This window comes from Silurus meridionalis, chromosome 9 (assembly GCF_014805685.1).
Source record: "Silurus meridionalis isolate SWU-2019-XX chromosome 9, ASM1480568v1, whole genome shotgun sequence".
Taxonomy (NCBI): Eukaryota; Metazoa; Chordata; class Actinopteri; order Siluriformes; family Siluridae; genus Silurus; species Silurus meridionalis.
Genome location: NC_060892.1, coordinates 24,500,060 through 24,517,662, shown reverse-complemented (window position 1 = coordinate 24,517,662; position 17,603 = coordinate 24,500,060). Strand labels below are relative to the sequence as shown.

The following is a 17,603-nucleotide window of genomic DNA, read 5'->3' as shown; positions in this document are numbered from 1 at the left end:
GGGCCTCGGAAACACATCTGGGGGAATTTACAAGGCGGCAGATGTTGCCTGCTGCCACCCAAAACACCTGTGTTCATACACTTACACACCCCAATCTTCCCCTCTGAGCGACTGACACACACACACGCACGAGCGCACTCACACACACGTACACACACGCACACCTGCTCCCTCTCTAATTCATGTCAATGTGACATCTGCAGAAACACGAGAGAAACAAGCCCGCATCAGCGATAACTTAGAGACCGAACACAGAGCCACTGCATCAAAACTAACGACCGGAGAAAGAACGCGGCGGGAGGCCACGTCCACTAGGGGCACGCCGTCTCGCTCCTGGTTCTTAAAGGGGCGGCAAGAACACACACAAACAGCGGAGACAACGAGCAGGAAATACGGGAGAATTCCAACATAAAAGTGGATCCGTTCACAGTTTTGACTGACAGCTGGGAATTTCATGAAGGTCTGAACCAGAGGTGTCTGATCATTTCCACAAAGAGCCAGCGTGGGTGCAGAGTTTGGTGTGGACTTGTTCGGTTTGAATGAAAACCTGCACCACGCCCTTTGTAGAAATGATTGGGTTAGAAGATGTGGATGATCTTTGGCCTCGAACTTATTAGGATAAATCAGGGACGCTGGCCGGACCCCAGGCCTCCATACTTCCTGACGTCATTCACTGACTTTATTAGCACTTAAACTCATCGTGGAACATCATCCCAGAAGAGTGGAGGTTATTATTACAGCACATGGGGACTAAATGGGTCCAGCAGTGGCCACCTGGTGCTTGGGAAACTTGTGACCTTCTGATCCAGCGTTCAATGTTTTTTAAATCCCAGTACCACCAAGTTCGGGCCCTTGAGCAAGGCTCTTAACCCTTTGTTGCAAGTTGCTTAGTACTGATAACATTGGACAAATGCAATAAATGTGGAATGGGATGATCAAAAAGCTCAACAGGTGTCTGTTGGTAAATCAAACAATAAGAGCTCAGACTTCTTGCAGTAAAACGCCAAACAACCGATTGACCGATTTGCTGCCCGGAGCCTCTGCGTCTACCCTTCAATCCACTGGTCTTTCTTTCAAACAGTAATAAAATCCCTGCGTCGGATCTGAGATGAGTAAACAGCAGAAGCAACTCCTTCAGCAGCGGAGTGAGGAGCGATGGCCTCGTTATTAATGAAGGAAATAAAACGGTAACGAGGCCGCGTACAGAAAGGAGCAACGGGGAGCCGTGTACTCGCAGTTCAGTAACACAACACAGATGTCAGAGCACTTGTGGGAAATTAAGAGAGTCTGAGTGATGATTCGAATCAGAGAACATGCATTAGGAGCAATGGAGATGAACAACGAGATGGAGGAGAAGCACGAGAATACGGTAGAGAGCGGAGGGGGCGCGGGGTTGAAAGAGAAAGATGGAGACAAGAGAACAAAGCGAGGGAGGCAGACGAATCGCAGGAGAGAAGTTTAGGATGCGGGACTCTAAAAATAAAACACGATCGGAAGCATTCGATCGTGTTTGAAGAGCGCACGGGGTGAAGGAATTATTATTCTATATATTTTTTTTAAGCAGCTCTATATCGCCGTATCTCAAATAGTGAACGAGAGAAAAAGGTCGGTCGGGTCGATCCGCACATGCGTCAAGTGTTTAAGCCCAAAACAGCAGGTGCATAAACTGTTGAAATTGAGGTTAATTTATCATAAATGATTATTCCATTAATAATCGCTGTACTTTAATAAGGTTTACCCCCTGCGGAGTAATCCTCCCGGCTCTCGGCTCGCGAGGAAGAGTCGAGTATATTAACATAATTAAGTCTGATTTACTGTAGTGGAAAAATAAAAACAAGCGCTCCACACCCCGGCGCATTACATCAACATTTTAAAACCGCGAACTCGCTTTTACACGTCCTATTCCACGTTCTGTAGAACAAGATCTGGAGAGATGTCCTGCTCGATTTTCTGGAGATTTTTGCTCAAGTCAGGCACTGAACGAAACTAGTTTACCTCCACAGTTTGCACAGTCACATGGAGCACCAACCTTCGTGAATCAGTGTGCCAAAAGAGCTGAGCAACTGGTGCTGTTCTGACCACATGCTCGATTTCTGCATGGGCACAAAGCTCTACTTAAGATCTCGCTTCTGCACCCACACCTACTCCACCTACTCCGCGCCCTCTTCCCAGAGATGAAGAGCGCCTCGTAGCTCTACAGCAGGCCATTTACGATCCTCCATGCCAACCCATGTGAAGCATAACATCGTGGTGCGTCATGGGTTTCCGAGTTCCTAAGATTTGCTACTACATCCAGAGACGTCCAAATTTGTGTTGAAAGTTTGCAGACGAAGCAAATATGGCTGGAAAATTCAGGCATCGCAGTATTTGTCGTAAAGTTTTTAGACTGACCAGCTGACCAGACTGTAGACAGACTCCTTTTGGTCTGTGAGGTTATGAATCAGTATCAGAACGTATTTATTGATAAAGACTTGTGGATAAAGAAGCATCTTCCAAATCTATAAATATATTAAACTATGTTTTTGCCTTGTTGTTGAATTGTTTCCAGGTGTTCCTTTAATTGTGCGACTGCAGGGAAATTATTATGTATTGTATTTTTTTGCATTGTTAATGTCTGCGTTTGGGGTGGAAATATGAGCGGATTCCACATTTTGTCCCTTAACTTGATCTGGAAAAGGAAAAAAAAACGATGCAATTAAACTAAAATAACTGCACTACATACAGGATGTGTTATAAGTAGGAGGTTATTCACGTCGAAGCCTTTTTCTTTCTTTCTTTTTTATATATAATCCCTCACTCATCAACCGTAATGCTCTTTAAAAAGTCCTTGAGTGGAGTTGGTTTTATTAAAAACAAATAGATGGGGAGACATGCGAGAGATGTTTAGGTGTGTGTAAAGTGGAAGCTTTATCGCTGAGAGGGTAAAATAGTGGAAGAGAAAGAGAAGTAAATATAAATGGTCACACTTGAGTATTAATCATCATTACAGACGGTGGAAAATGACACCAGGAAGACTTACGGTTCGAAAGTACAGCCTTGGATGAGGAGAAGGAAAAAGACGGTGATCTGATCTAGATTTTTGGCCTGGAATGAAAGGAAAGTCTTCCCTCCATAGAAATCTCCTTAGATGGACCAATTGTTATAATATATATTTCACAAAAGTTTGTGGACACCTGACATCTAATAACCTCCACTCTGCTGGGAAGATGAGTATCATTTTATCTATATCCTCAATAAGTAAAAAAAAAAAAAAAAAAAGAAGGGATACGATAATGGAAAAGGGAAAGGAGTAGCTCAGTGGTGAAGATACAGTATTGGACTTTGAGTGTTTACATCCCACCATCACTAATCTTTCACTGCTGGGACTTTGAACGAGGCCCTTAACCCTCATTTGAGTAAAAAAGTTGAGCGTAAATCGCTCTGGATGAAGGCGTCTGCCGAATGCCCTGAATGTAAAACACAAGTTAGGACAATGTATTGTGATACAATGACAAGAGACATTCGTCCGTGTAAACATGGCTGCGTAGGCGTGTGTACGGAGGTAAGCAATAAAGAGTAATTAGATTAATTATTTATTAGATTATTAGTAATTATTAACAATTTTCAAATTTTTTTTATAGACCGCAAATGTGGACACATGGAACATACCCTTAGTGTAAAATACTATTTTCAATATGGAAAGTGTGTTCATCAGGTAACACCCCGGTTTGATGGATGGATGGATGGATAAATGGTAGGTAAGTAGGTGTGTGGGTGGGTGGGCGGACAGACGGACGGACGGACAGACAGACAGACAGACAGACAGACAGACAGACAGACAGACAGACAGACAGATATGCAAGTGGGTAGACAGACAGACAGACAGACAGACAGACAGACAGACAGACAGACAGACAGATAGATAGATAGATAGATAGATAGATAGACAGACAGACAGACAGACAGACAGACAAAGACAAAGCATGGACTGACCAGGTCTGTGAGAGCCGAAGGTGAAAGCGAGACGACAGAGCAGATCCTCGTCCTCGTACCGGTCTTCTTTGGCTATAACCCAAAAACAGCTCTCGGTCATTTTCTGTGGCTGGATCTGCAAACACACACACACACACACACACACACACACACACACACACACACACACGATCATCAGAACAAGACACTGCCCAGTTAAAAGCACTAAATAAAAATGCAATGAACTAACAGAACATTTGGTGAGAACAAGGTCAACTGCACCCGCACACACAAAACACACACACACACACACACACACACACACACACGCCGTCATTTAACTTCACCTAAAAGCTTCTCCTTTATTCAAACAAACAAGTGATTATTGTGAACTTGTGAAAACGTTAAAAAAAAAAGCAATATTTAATCAAATATTCATAGTGTTCTACACAAGATCCTTTCCCTCATCATTCACAGCGGTTGACTGCGGCCCTCAAGTGGCCCTCATCCAGAACTCTCTCAGGGTGCTCAAACACGGCCGAGTGGGCTCTGCTCAAACAACACAGAGCAGCTCCTTCACCCTGAGCTCACGCAGCACCCACTCGCTCACTCGACTAAAAGGAGGAGGAGAAAAAAAAAAAAAGGACATAACCAGGAGTCGAAGCGCTGGCGTGATTTAGTTGCCGACAGGAGTTTATGAAAACAGCAAATAAGGTAAAACCAGAGGCAGGAAGGAAAGATGTGCAGGATAATGAGGAACGCTGATCTCTGGAAACTCAGCGCTGAAAAATGGACCACATGGTAATAAGTCTTAAAGTAACAATGCAACCCAGTGCTACTTTAGAGCAAAAAGCAGGAAAAGTGCGCGCGCGTGTTTGGGGATTGAAGGCAAAAGATGCAAACGCGTGCACACGTGCACACAGAGAGAGAGAGAGAGAGAGAGAGAGAGAGAGAGGTAAACACTGCAATGTAAGTGTCAATCTAAAAAAATAAATAAAAGAAATGCTCCTACACAAATTAAGCAATTATATATTATGAAAATAAATTAAATAGAACAAAAAATGAAAAAAGTGAATTAATTTATATAAAAAATGTGACTACACATACACACCCAAACATATATTATTTAAAAATAAAGGACAGGAAAAAGATCAAAAATAAATAAATAAATAAATAAATAAATAAATAAATAAATAAATAAATAAATAAATATAAATAAGAGCATATATATTTTTTTTTTCTCTTCTCAGTCCTGTGATTTGTTTATGTGATTAAAGGAGTACAGAGAGAAAAAATGTGCTAATGTTCTTTCAGTAGTAACACAGCTGCTTTCAGTAGTAGCACAGCTGCTCCTGCAAGCGCGTGCGTGCACACACACACACACACACACACACACACACACACACACACACACACACACACGGATTTCCCACAATCCAACTTCACTGCTCTTGTTCAATAAGAGATTAATGTTCAGGGGAAGGAAACATGAATGGTGCGTCGAATGTGTCATCTCCAGCCATTAGAATCCAGAAAAGAGCACCGTGATGCTTCTAATAGTTCATTACAAAACAGGTTTGAGACGAGCGAAAACATATGGCTAACTTTCTGTACAACATCTGCATGTCGGCTGCGAAGGAGCGTGGAGATGAAATATTAATAGCTGCGCAGGCGAACAGATATCGTTCCGAAAAATAGGAAAGTGAGCGGGACGCCTGACGATACCTTTTGATCCTTTTAGGAGGAATTAAAGCTGGGATTTAATGAGGTTCGGTGCTGAGCGACAGAAGATCTCTTCACACTCGCTTCCCTAACAGCTGTCTGGTTTTGTGTTGTTTTTATTGTGTTGCTGTGATGTTAAATGAAGGATTATTGTGTAGAGGAGTGGATTTAAGTACGGACTTTCTGACCAAAGCGGAAGTCTCTGTGGTCTACATATATCCACTGTACAGTCAAAAGTATTGGGACACCCGACTATCTCAGACGTGTGATTTCCACAAGGTGCCATTGGAACGCCAACTACATGAAGATATCTTTGGGTCAGATGTCCACAAACGTTTGACTGTATAGTGCATGTGTAATAAAAATAATAACAGACACACCACTTGCGACTGTACAACCCTGCGACGCTGGGGTTTCTATGGCAACAGGTTAGACCGTGCTGTGATGTGAAGGTGTACACACTGATGTCTTCTGTCTTACAGGACGTCTACTGTCTACACTGTGTTCTAATCTAGAGTGCTGCCAAAATGTCTCAGATGCCCTCTAGTGGCAGGCTGCAGTACCACTTCCAACCCCACCCAGGCCCATGGGAGTGAAAGGAAAGTTACTGCTCTGATTCGAAACACACACACTTCATGATATCTACTGTACACACTCTGATTCCATGATCTCTACCACGTCCACACACACAGTCACTCTCCAACTCCATGGTCTCTTCTACTACACACACTCTGCATCCATAATCTGTATCAAACACACACACACACACACACACGCACACACACACGCACACACACACGCACTCCGACTCCATGATCTCTACTGCACACACTCCATGATCTCTACTGCACACATACTGACTCCATGATCTCTACACACACACAGACACACTCTCTGACTCCATGATCTCACACACACACACACACACACACACACACTCCATGATCTCTACTGCACACATACTGTCTCCATGATCTCTAACACACACACAGACACACACACTCTGACTCCATGATCTCTCTCACACACACACACACACACTCCATGATCTCTACTGCACACATACTGACTCCATGATCTCGACTAATATTCACACCCAGACTTCATGATCTCTACTCCACACACTGAATCTATTACCTCTTCCCCACACACCCTCCAACACTATTTTCTCTAACGCACACACAGACTTCATGATCTAGACTCCACACACACACACACACACACACACACACCCCTCTAACCCCATTTTCTCTAACGCACACACAGACTTCATGATCTAGACTCCACACACACACACACACAACCTCTAACACCATTTTCTCTAACGCACACGCACACACACAGACTTCATGATCTCACCCCCAACACCCCCACCCACACACACACCCTCAACACTATTTTCTCTAACGCACGCACACACACACACACACACACACACACACACACAGACTTCATGATCTCTACTCCCCACACACACACACACACTCCAACACCATTTTCTCTACCACACACACACACAGACTTCATGATCTCTACTCCACACACACACTGATTTTTATTTCAAAAAAGTCCGCTTCGCTGTCACCCAGTAGAGACTGAACGGCACTGCGGTGTTCGTATCTAAGCGTTCACTTCTCTCCAACGTCAGATTTTCCATCGGCTATTAATTCCTTTATTATCTCATCCGTTCTCTACCTACAGACAGCGAAGGTGGCGTGTCAGAGTGTCTCAAACTGTTCAGGATGAGAGACTAATGCGAGTTCGGGGAAAGCGGCGGAGCTTCCAGGGCGTCGCTGAATAATAACACCTGCCCGACTTGTCAATAATCGCAGGTTCGCGCGTCAATTATCTTACAAGTTTTTTTTATTGGGTAGAAAAGAAAAAAAGAAAGGAACTATTTTTTGGCATATCAATGTGTAAATATCGGAAAACTCAATCCAACACCATTATAATGGAAAGCGTCGATTAGCGAGCGATCCTGAGTAACAGGAGTGAACACAGCGGCCCGGTTTGCAGCCGAGCCAGTTAGTGCTCCCCGGGCTGACAAGTGCGACGGCGTTGATGGCGGTGACTTGAAGGAAGTCGAGCGGACAGACGAGGAGACTGACTGCAGACGAAGCACAAGTTAAACCCAACTGGTGCAGTCAAAAGACATCGGCGCGCCAATCCGAAGCGGCCCAAACGTGCCGAATGAAACAGGTTTAATCTTGAAAAAAAGATCTTTAATACAAGAAGTTTCGAACGCCTCTGCAAATCCGAGTTCAGCTGCACATTCTGCTAAGAACGCGGCTTAGAAGTGAAAATCTTTGACATTATCATCTTTTCTCCCCCAAATCTTCCTCTGGGTAAAGCGTGTGGCACGTACGTAGTGATGTAATCAGTCAGCACATTTTTATATATAAATATATATATATTTTTTTAAGAAAGTAACCAACTACCATCAATCTCTTATGGAGATAAAATGGAGGTAGCTGATAAGATAAAGTCTGGAAATGCTCTCGCTTCTCTCACCACACGTCGGTTTAGCATTCGTGTTACGTCCCTGACTTTTGAAAACGAGCACTTACGCTGAGGGGCTGTGTTCGTTTTTTTTGTTTGTTTGTTTTGTTTTCTGATTGGCAATCAAAAGAAAAAGAAAAAAAAGGAAAAAAAAAAAGAGACACACCATTGTTTTCTTTTTGATCAAATGCTATTGAATAAAGCAAAAGGGTTGTTTAAAAAGCAAACAATAATATAAAAGGAACAAAAAGGCTGTTCATTTTCCCTGATTGTTTAAATTATATCAAGTGTAGTTATAATAATCTCACAATACCATTTATCAACAATGCTTTAAAGTGTGAAATATTCCCAATCTAACATCTGATCCTGAAAGTAAAACGATATTTGATTGGTGGGTTTTTGATAGTGCAAATGAGGTGGGGCAGGGCGGGGCAGGGCAAAGAAGGCCAAGGGCATGGTGGGTCATGCCAGGGTTCTTCAGGGTCTCCTATTTCCCGTCACTCCCTTGTTGCCTTTGAAAAGCCTGCAGTGATCCGTATGATCTTCTCAGAGTAAGGCCAGAATGTTGGATGAAGCCGGCTGAAATTTTGATCAGTTGTTTTTCCATTCAAAAAACAGCTGATGCTGGTCAGCATTTGCGTTGACAGCATTTAGAAAACACTTGAATAAAAAAAAAAAAAAAAAGTACCTTGGACCAGTTGAGGCGCTTCATGATGGTCTCAGGCTTAAACTCCTTTTTAGGCTGAAGGCCGAACGGAAGCACGTGTGGGGTAGGAGAGGACATTAGACCCCCCAGTCCTGGAGGAGGAGGGGGGGAGGAGGAGGAGGAGGAGGCACTCCGGGCATGGCAGTACAGGCTGGCATAGGTGGAGGAGGAGGAGCTCCAGGAAATGGGGGTGGAGGAGGAGGTCCTGGTGGTACGGATGGGACAGACTGCCCTGTAGGTACACACACTGGAACTGTCCCAAACTGCAGACAGAAAAAAAAAAAAAAAACATACAAATATGAACAAAGAAAATAGTGTTGGAAACATTTTAATGGTCATCATCGAAATTTCATGTTGATATAATGATAAAACTACTATAATGAATCAAATATGGATTATAACTTTTATATCCCTGGCAATAAATGAACCAAATGATCAATACTGTTCATTACTCTGATTACACTATTTCCACAGTGAAGCACGGTGGTGGAAGCTTCATGCAGTTCAAAGGCTCATCAGGGGTAAAGGAGAGATGAATGGTCAAACACTGGAAAAAAGGGAACTGGTTCCAGTCTGCAAATCTACTTGTGAGTAGGACAGAGCTTCATAGTCCAAATGGAAAAAGACTAGACTAACATACATGCTGGCGAAGTTTCACTGGAACAGTTCAAAGGCCTAAATGTTTCAGATCAAAGGCCAGACATCAACCCGAATGAGAATCGTTTAAATTTTGAAGTTCGTTAACATGTTACATGCTTTTAATAAATTATAATCACATATATACACACACACATTATTTAGACAAGCGTATTGGAACACATGATTTTTCCAGATGTAAGTTGAAGGCACACAATTGTATAGAAGGTCTTTGGATGCAGGAGCATGAAATTTTCCCTTTACTTGAACTAGGAGAGCCGAACCAGTTCCAGCACAACAATGTCCACGTGTGCATATCCAGGCTCCATGAAAATATGGTTTGGAGTAGAAGATCTCGAGTGCCCTGTTAAAGAGCTTAAATCTCAAACTCATGGAGGTCAACTGCAATTCAGATTGCGCCCCAATCCTCCTCATCTCACCTTCTTCACCTAGTGGAGAAGAAATGATGCAAACTAAATGGGGGCTGTTGTTTTTTTTGTTTTTTTTTAAAACACATACGAACCTTATACTTTCTTTTTCTCAGGCGCGTTAGGAAATCTGCACCACGAATGAAGTAAAACGATAAATAAATCAATGCACGTGATCTCCGTGAAGATGTGCTTCACACGGGTTGTGTGGAAGATCATGAGCGCTCTGCGATAAAGCCCGGACCTCGACACCTATAAGATGAACTGGAATATATGGAGATACTTAAACAGCCTGACCTCATCTTCACACCAGCCATAGAAATAAACCTGGTGTGTAACCAAGATGGAGAACATATAAGAGAACATACGGAAAATGTAACTGCTTTCATTCAAACCCTAAACCAACCCTCTTAAATCATGGGTTTTTGGGTAATAAGCTAGAATGAATTACAGCAACGTTTATGTGGGACACGGAACGGCTTCGAATGATAGCGGATCGCCGTGATTGATCGCTCTAACTGCCTGTATTGCAAACTTTCACTGCGCTCGTTGGGCTCCATTATTTAACAACTGATCGGCACTATCGACGGCGGCCCAGCGAGCCAAAAAGCAATTCATCAAATAAACTGTTCGTCTGGCGCTCTATTTATCATAGCAATCTGAAGGTTTGAGGAGCAACCGGGGAGAGAAAATAAAACATCGCCTTCGACTACCTGAGGAGGGGACACACATCCTTCACACTTAGTAATTGTTCGAAGAGATGCTTAAAAATAAATGTAGAATGCTGGTGTTGTATATAATTTCCAGCCACGAAACCTTAAATTGATCTCTTCGAGTCGTTTAGGCCAGATTACTCTTGAATTTAATCTCATTGCTCTGCTTGATCGATACATCGAGCCCGAAACTGTTTCACCGATACAGTTACAGCTACAACAAGACAGACACAAAACTACACAACTGTATTTTGGATGTGGGGGCATGGAATTGTTCCTTCGCTTGAACTAGGAGACTGAGACCTGTCTCAGCATGACGATGCTTCTGCGCGCAAAGTCAGGGTTGGAGTAGCAGATCTCACGTGACCTTTAGGGTGAGTGTGAATGCTGACTGCACCTCAGGTCTCCTCACCTCACCTACCATCAGTACCTGAACGCACGTGTGGCTGAATGAGCACCGATCTACAGAGAAGAAAAATAATCTAGTGGAACATCTTTGCAGAAGAGGAGAGATAATAATTATAATAATAATAATAATAATAATAATAATAATAATAATAATTAAAAATAATAATAATAATAATAATAATAATAATAATGATAATTAATAATAATAATAATAATTAATAATAATAATTAATAATAATAATAATAATAATAATTAATAATAATAATAATAATAATAATAATAAATATAATAATAATAATAATAATAATAATAATTATTAATAATAATAAAATGATAATATTAATAATAATTAAAATAATATAATAATTAATAATAATAAAAATAATAATAATGATAATAATAATAATAATAAAACAAAAATAATAATAATAATAATAATAATTAAAATAATAAAAAATAATAATATTATAATGATAATGATAATAATAATAAAAATAATAATAATAATAATAATAATAATAATAATAATAATAATCACATGGCTACAAACTTTTGTCTATGAAGTATATACTACATGGTCAAAAGTATGTGGACGACAGGGCCATCAGGCCCATATGTGTTTGCTTGAATCAGTAGTGGGGGCTTATTCACCATTCAGGATCCTAAGTTTCGCCTGGGGGACTTCAGTAAACTAACCCAAATAAATAAGTAAATGAATAATACGGCGCGAAGCGAAACGAAACCCGGCAGCTTCGCAATCAGACACTATTCCGACGTACGATTGTGTCATTTACGTTCCCGCTCTTTGTTTCTATTCCCACCGCTTTGTATTAAAGCCGAGATCATTGTGTTTTCTCCCCGTGGTAGAACAATGCGATTATAATAGACACTCGTAACAATTACTCTTTCAATATTCATCATTTTGATCATGTTCAGACGGAATACTGTGGCGGCAATTAGGAGCGATTATACTTCAAGATCCCTCTGGTAAAAAAAAAAAAAAAAAAGAAAGAAAGATGCAAATTGAACAGAAGTCGGTGTACTGATTGCAATAATTGTATAAAAAAATAACTTAACAAACCCTGTTCGAGACCCGAGTTCTTTCCTCTGAGTTTTTCCTATCCAGCAGATTTTAAACAAAACTCTTTCAGACATTGTGACGGGCGTTGCATCAACCTGGTGCTGCGAGAAGTGCTGCTACTGAGACCGTGTTCTCTCGCTCAGGGACGGTGAAGCTGGAGTGTATTGCGCCAGAAAGAAAGTGCAGAATGTTTGGACAGAGGTAGGAAAATATATATATAGGTATATTTTTGGACTATTTCCATAAGCTACAAAAAAAAAAAAAAAGGTGCATTGATTAGACCAGATAATAAATATCACTCAGACTGAGACGCTTCACAGGAGTGGACCTAAGAGAACTGATGGCCTGGTGGTCACCTATGATTTTCAAGATCTACTCCAACCCATATAGAACAGGTTTGGTTTCCCTAGATCAACTGAAGGGAAAATTCCGTGCTCCCGCTTGTAAAAACGCCCTACACAAATGTGCAAATGTGCTAACACAAAGAACCACATATGGCTGGAAAAAAATCAGGTGTCCTGAACCTTTGGTCCATAAAAGGTTCTAACTGGTTTCTGAAAACAAGTTGACAGAAAAAGAGACGTCAGGATGAGAAAAAGGGGGGCACTACCTGAGATCTGAAGGCCTGCACTTCTGCCTCCAGCACATTGATTTTCTCCTCCTTCTTCAAGAGCTGCGCCACGGCCTCCTGTCTCCCCATGATCTCTTCATCAAACTGCAGGGTCAGAAGTAGCATTAGCGCATTGGAGCCTGTGTTTTTAAGGACGAACACACACGATTTCACGTGGCGCTTCTGATCGCTCATAAATACCCTGTGAAGCCAAATCAGAACGATTTACAAATGGAATGTTGTTTGGAAAATAACAAGTAGGGGTGTGTGTGTGTGTGGGTGTGGGTGTGGGTGTGTGCGTGTGCACGCGTGTTTATTTCAAAACTTAGGCTTCTGATCATTCTGATTAAAGAAAAACAGGAGGAAGTTTGAAGTTTACAGGGGAACATTGGGCAAGTCAGCATTCATTACATCAACATCACTGCTGTGGACACGCCCCCTCACCCTGAAACGGGACAGAGACGGGACCACTGTCGGGGGCCTGAAAAAAACAAACCATTATGAATCAAGATCCAACTGCAGGTGCATCAGGAGAAGGAGGAATTAGATCTTAGACGTCTTCTTAGATGTCTTTCATATATATATAAAGAAAACAGAGCCCTTTTTCCAAATACTCTGAAAAGCCTAATTGGCATCCATTAACAAGGTGGATTGCTGAATGACAGGGCTGCTGACACACACACCCCCACACACACACCCCACACACACACACACACACACACCCCCCACACACCATTATGCCAGATCTGATTATATATAATGCGTCAGGAGCAAACTTTGCGGCGTGTAAAAACAACCTGTTTATCTAGTCTAGCGCAGAGGACGCCGTTGTTTACGGTCAAAATGATGTGTAACTACTCGCTGGGCCGGGGCTTTCACAGATACGGGAAGCCATTAAAAATCCGTAAACCAAATCCCCGGGCTATTTCATTTAGTCCGATAAACACCTTATCATACGCGTTCGGCCTACGAGAGCCGGTCTTAAAAAAAAAAATAATGTTCGTCGTGCCGCGTCCATAGATCGCAAATGTAGCTCTAACACTCGAGCGGGAACTTTTTATGAAGGTGAACGATTTAAGGCGGGGAATAAAAGTTACCCTGCTACGCATCTGAACGCCGTTAGCATATCGGATGCTATGGAGAACTATCAGAACTTTTTTTTTTTTTTTACACTTCATGGCCAAAGCGTTGTGGACACCTGACCATCACAAACCACCAGCGGTTCTTCCCCACCACAAAGTTCAAAGCACACAATTGTATAGAATGAACTCACGGACTTTGAGAGCCGAACCTGTTCCAGCATCACAATGCCATCGTCCTTATCCCAGGTTTCACTTCCTACACGAGTGGAGCTTATTATAACAGTGAACACATATTCACGGTTTTGGAACGGGACGTTCAGCGCTCAGGTGTCTGCATACTTTTGCCCATACGTACACGGATGCTTGAGCGTGAGGTTGCACTTCCTAAATCCATACCGTTTTCACATTTAGTCCCCATTTGCTCTTATAATAACCTTTAGTCTTCTGGGAAGATGTTCCACTAGATTTTGTGCTTATGGAGATTTTTGTGATGTGGGAGAACGTGAGGAAGCCTGGGGTGCAGTGTTTAATTCATCATTTGAGCTCAGAGCTCTATAGCAGGACACTCGTGATCTTCGTGAAGCAGATCTTCGTGGAAATGGCTTTGTCATGCTGGAACAGGTTTTAGGTCTCCTGGTTTAAATGAAGGTAAAATTCCATGGCAATATAATCGTGTGCTTCCGCATGTAGGTACATCTAGAGCACAGAGGGTGGTTTTCAACTCCGGATCCAGCAACGGCAACTTCTGACCAAAGGTGCACTCGGAATAATCAATACGGCCGTCCTTTTAATCTCTGAATACTGTTAATTACAAATGGCTGTTTGAACGATTTCGAATACGCTGCCTTTAATTAAGGAGGGTTAAATGGTGCAGTATTGAGTACTCTTCAAAGGCCACGAGCTTCAATAAAGAAACCAGGGTGTAGCAAAAAAAAAGGGGAAAGGGAAAAAAACAAAAATAAAGTAGTGAAGGCTTAGAAAAAGAGAGAGATAAACAGAGACTGAGACAGTGTGTGTAACAGACATGAAAAGTCACTTACCTTCTGTGCAAGGTCTAAAGCTCTCTGCTCGTATTCATCTGCCCGGGCCTTATCCACACACGCCTCTGAAAACGCACGCACACACAAACACACACACACACACATATATTTGAGACACAAGACCACTATCAGTAGGGCAAAAAACAAGAGAAAGAAGACCACACACACACACACACCTAGAAGGTAAGAGAAGTCCACGTCCAGACGTTTGCGGTAGGAGAAATCCGGGTCTGTCCCACTGCGATGAAGTACAATCTGAGACACACACTCCTCTATGATCTTAAAGTACTGAGGCCTAAAAAAAAAAAAAAAACACAAAGCAAGCATCTGAGTGTGTGTGTGTGTGTGCACACTACAGAACACACTATACCTGAACACACAGACTTTATTTATACAAAAGGAGCACAAATAGAATAAAATGTGTAGTGTTTTTTAGGAGACAGCTGGAAGTTTGTGGGAGCCGAGCGAGTCTTTGGGCTCGGCAACAAGCGTGTGAAAGGACGGACGTGCTGCGACGGCCCCTGCATCGTCCCTGTGTCACGGCCAATATGGAATTAACGCGCCTTTTATCCCTGTTTTCATAAGGCCCGCGTGGCCGACATGCGCCCGGCTCCGCTTTAATGTACCCAATTACACAGCCAGAGCCGGAGATAGGAGAGGTTGAAGAGACCTTGATTCCAGATAAGAATTTAACAAGGCATGCCATAGCTTAGGGGCAGCGTGGCACAATTTATGGCACTCACACAAAATCAATAAAGAGCACGGCCCACTTAATCCCAACAGCAAGGCCATCAAGCCTGCAGCCACACCTCCATCTACCTGGATATCAGTGACGCACACACACATGCACACACACAAACAGACAGACCAATAAAGCAAGAGAATTAGACAGACGGATCGACCGATAAAGCATGAGAATTAAAAGAACGCAGACAGACAGACTTACAGACAAAAAGACAGACAGAAAGACCAATAAAGCAGGAAAAAAGAGAGACTGACAGACCAAAAAAGAATAAAAAACACAGACTGACAAAATAAAAAAAAGCAAGAGAAATGAAGACAGACAGTTCAGTAATGAGACAACTAGACAGTCTTACAGACCAATAAAGCAAGAAACACAAAGACAGACAGCCAGACAGACAGACCAACTAACTAATAAAGCAAGAAACACAAAGACAGACAGCCAGACAGACAGCCAGACAGCCAGACAGACCAACCAACTAATAAAGCAAGAAAAAATAAAGAGACAGACAGACCTACAAAAGACAGACAGAAAGATCAATAAAGCAAGAAACATTAAGACAGACAGACAGACACAGACAGATCGGCCTAAAGCACAAGAAACAGACAGACTGACAGAACAATAAAGCAGAAGAAAGAAACACAGACAGAGAGATTGACAAAAAAACAAGAGAAATCAGATAGACAGACAGAACAATAAAGCAAGAAACATAAAGACACATAAAAGGCCAATAAAGCAAGAGAAATACAGACAGACAGACAGACAGACAGACAGACACAGATCGAAACTAAAGCGCAAGAAACAGACAGACTGACTGACCAAAACCTCAAAAAAAAACAAGAGAAATAGATAGACAGAACAATAAAGTAAGAAACATAAAGACACATAACAGGCCAATAAAGCAAAAGAATTAATGACAGACAGACAGACAGACATGCAGGCAGACCAATAAAGCAGGAGTAATAAAAAGAGAGAGACAGACAGAGAGACAGGCAGTTAGATGCCACCCAGCATCAATAGAAGAGGAAAACTATCGACTTGAACCCAATGTATTTATATTAAATATTTATTATAAAAGTTATGTGAATATTTCATTTTCCATAATAAAAATGAAAAAGGTGGAATGAGAGAGGAGTGGTATACCAACAACAGTGTGTGGATTTATTGTACAGGCAAAACATGACTGCAATATAGAGAGAAAAGAAAGAGAAAGAAGGAGTGTATCTGTGTGAGTGTCTGAAAGGAAGAAACAATAGAAGAAACGCAGTATGCGTGCGCACGTGTGTGCATCTATGTTAGAGTGTGTGTTTCTCTGTTGAAGTAACACTGGGTTTTGCGTTAGTTACACTCTCAGGAGACACTGATGATCTCAGCTCCTTTCAGACTTTATTGTTGAGAAGTGAGAAGCCGTTGATGAGATAAAAAAAAAAATTGTGACCCGGGAAGAAGAGCACCACGTGACCCAAATAGAATCAGCGCACCACGTGACCAAAGAAGCAGCGCACCACGTGACCCGGGAAGAAGCGCGCCACGTTTGCTCAATGTGAATTTGTTTGAGAACATGGGGGTATGACGAGACAAATACGATTACTGCTCTGCTTCCATGTGTTCCACGCCGTCCCACGCAAACAGACGGAGGAGGGAGCTGGATCCGGGAACGCTCGCCTCCGCATGAGAACACATGAAGTTGATTTCCTGGCCGACTCTGATTGGCCGGTGCTCAGCATCGCTCGTGCTGCTCACTACAGAGAGGTTCACGCTACAGGATTCTTTACCGAGCATATCAAACATGATGAAAACTGACTGAGCATCTGTGACAGCCTGGAGACGAAGAAAACTGCAGCACTGAGACGCCCCAAACCCACGGGCAACTGCCAGTGGAGGGCACACAGATTTGGGGAAAGAGGAGAGAGAGAGAGAGAGAGAGAGAGAGAGAGAGAGAGAGAGAGAGAGAATGAGAACATTAAAAAAAAGGAGAATCATT

General features: G+C 42.2%; 1 protein-coding gene across 1 annotated transcript in view; it reads right to left on the bottom strand.

Annotated features, from left to right (window-relative positions):
• The window catches only part of diaph3 (diaphanous-related formin 3), a 287,165-nt gene that overhangs the window by 154,146 nt on the left and 115,416 nt on the right, over window positions 1–17,603 (bottom strand). The window contains 6 exon segments of the mRNA XM_046857511.1: window positions 3,973–4,087; window positions 8,861–8,988; window positions 8,991–9,141; window positions 12,756–12,860; window positions 14,878–14,942; window positions 15,054–15,172. Of these exon segments, the coding sequence (XP_046713467.1) occupies window positions 3,973–4,087; window positions 8,861–8,988; window positions 8,991–9,141; window positions 12,756–12,860; window positions 14,878–14,942; window positions 15,054–15,172 (683 nt within the window).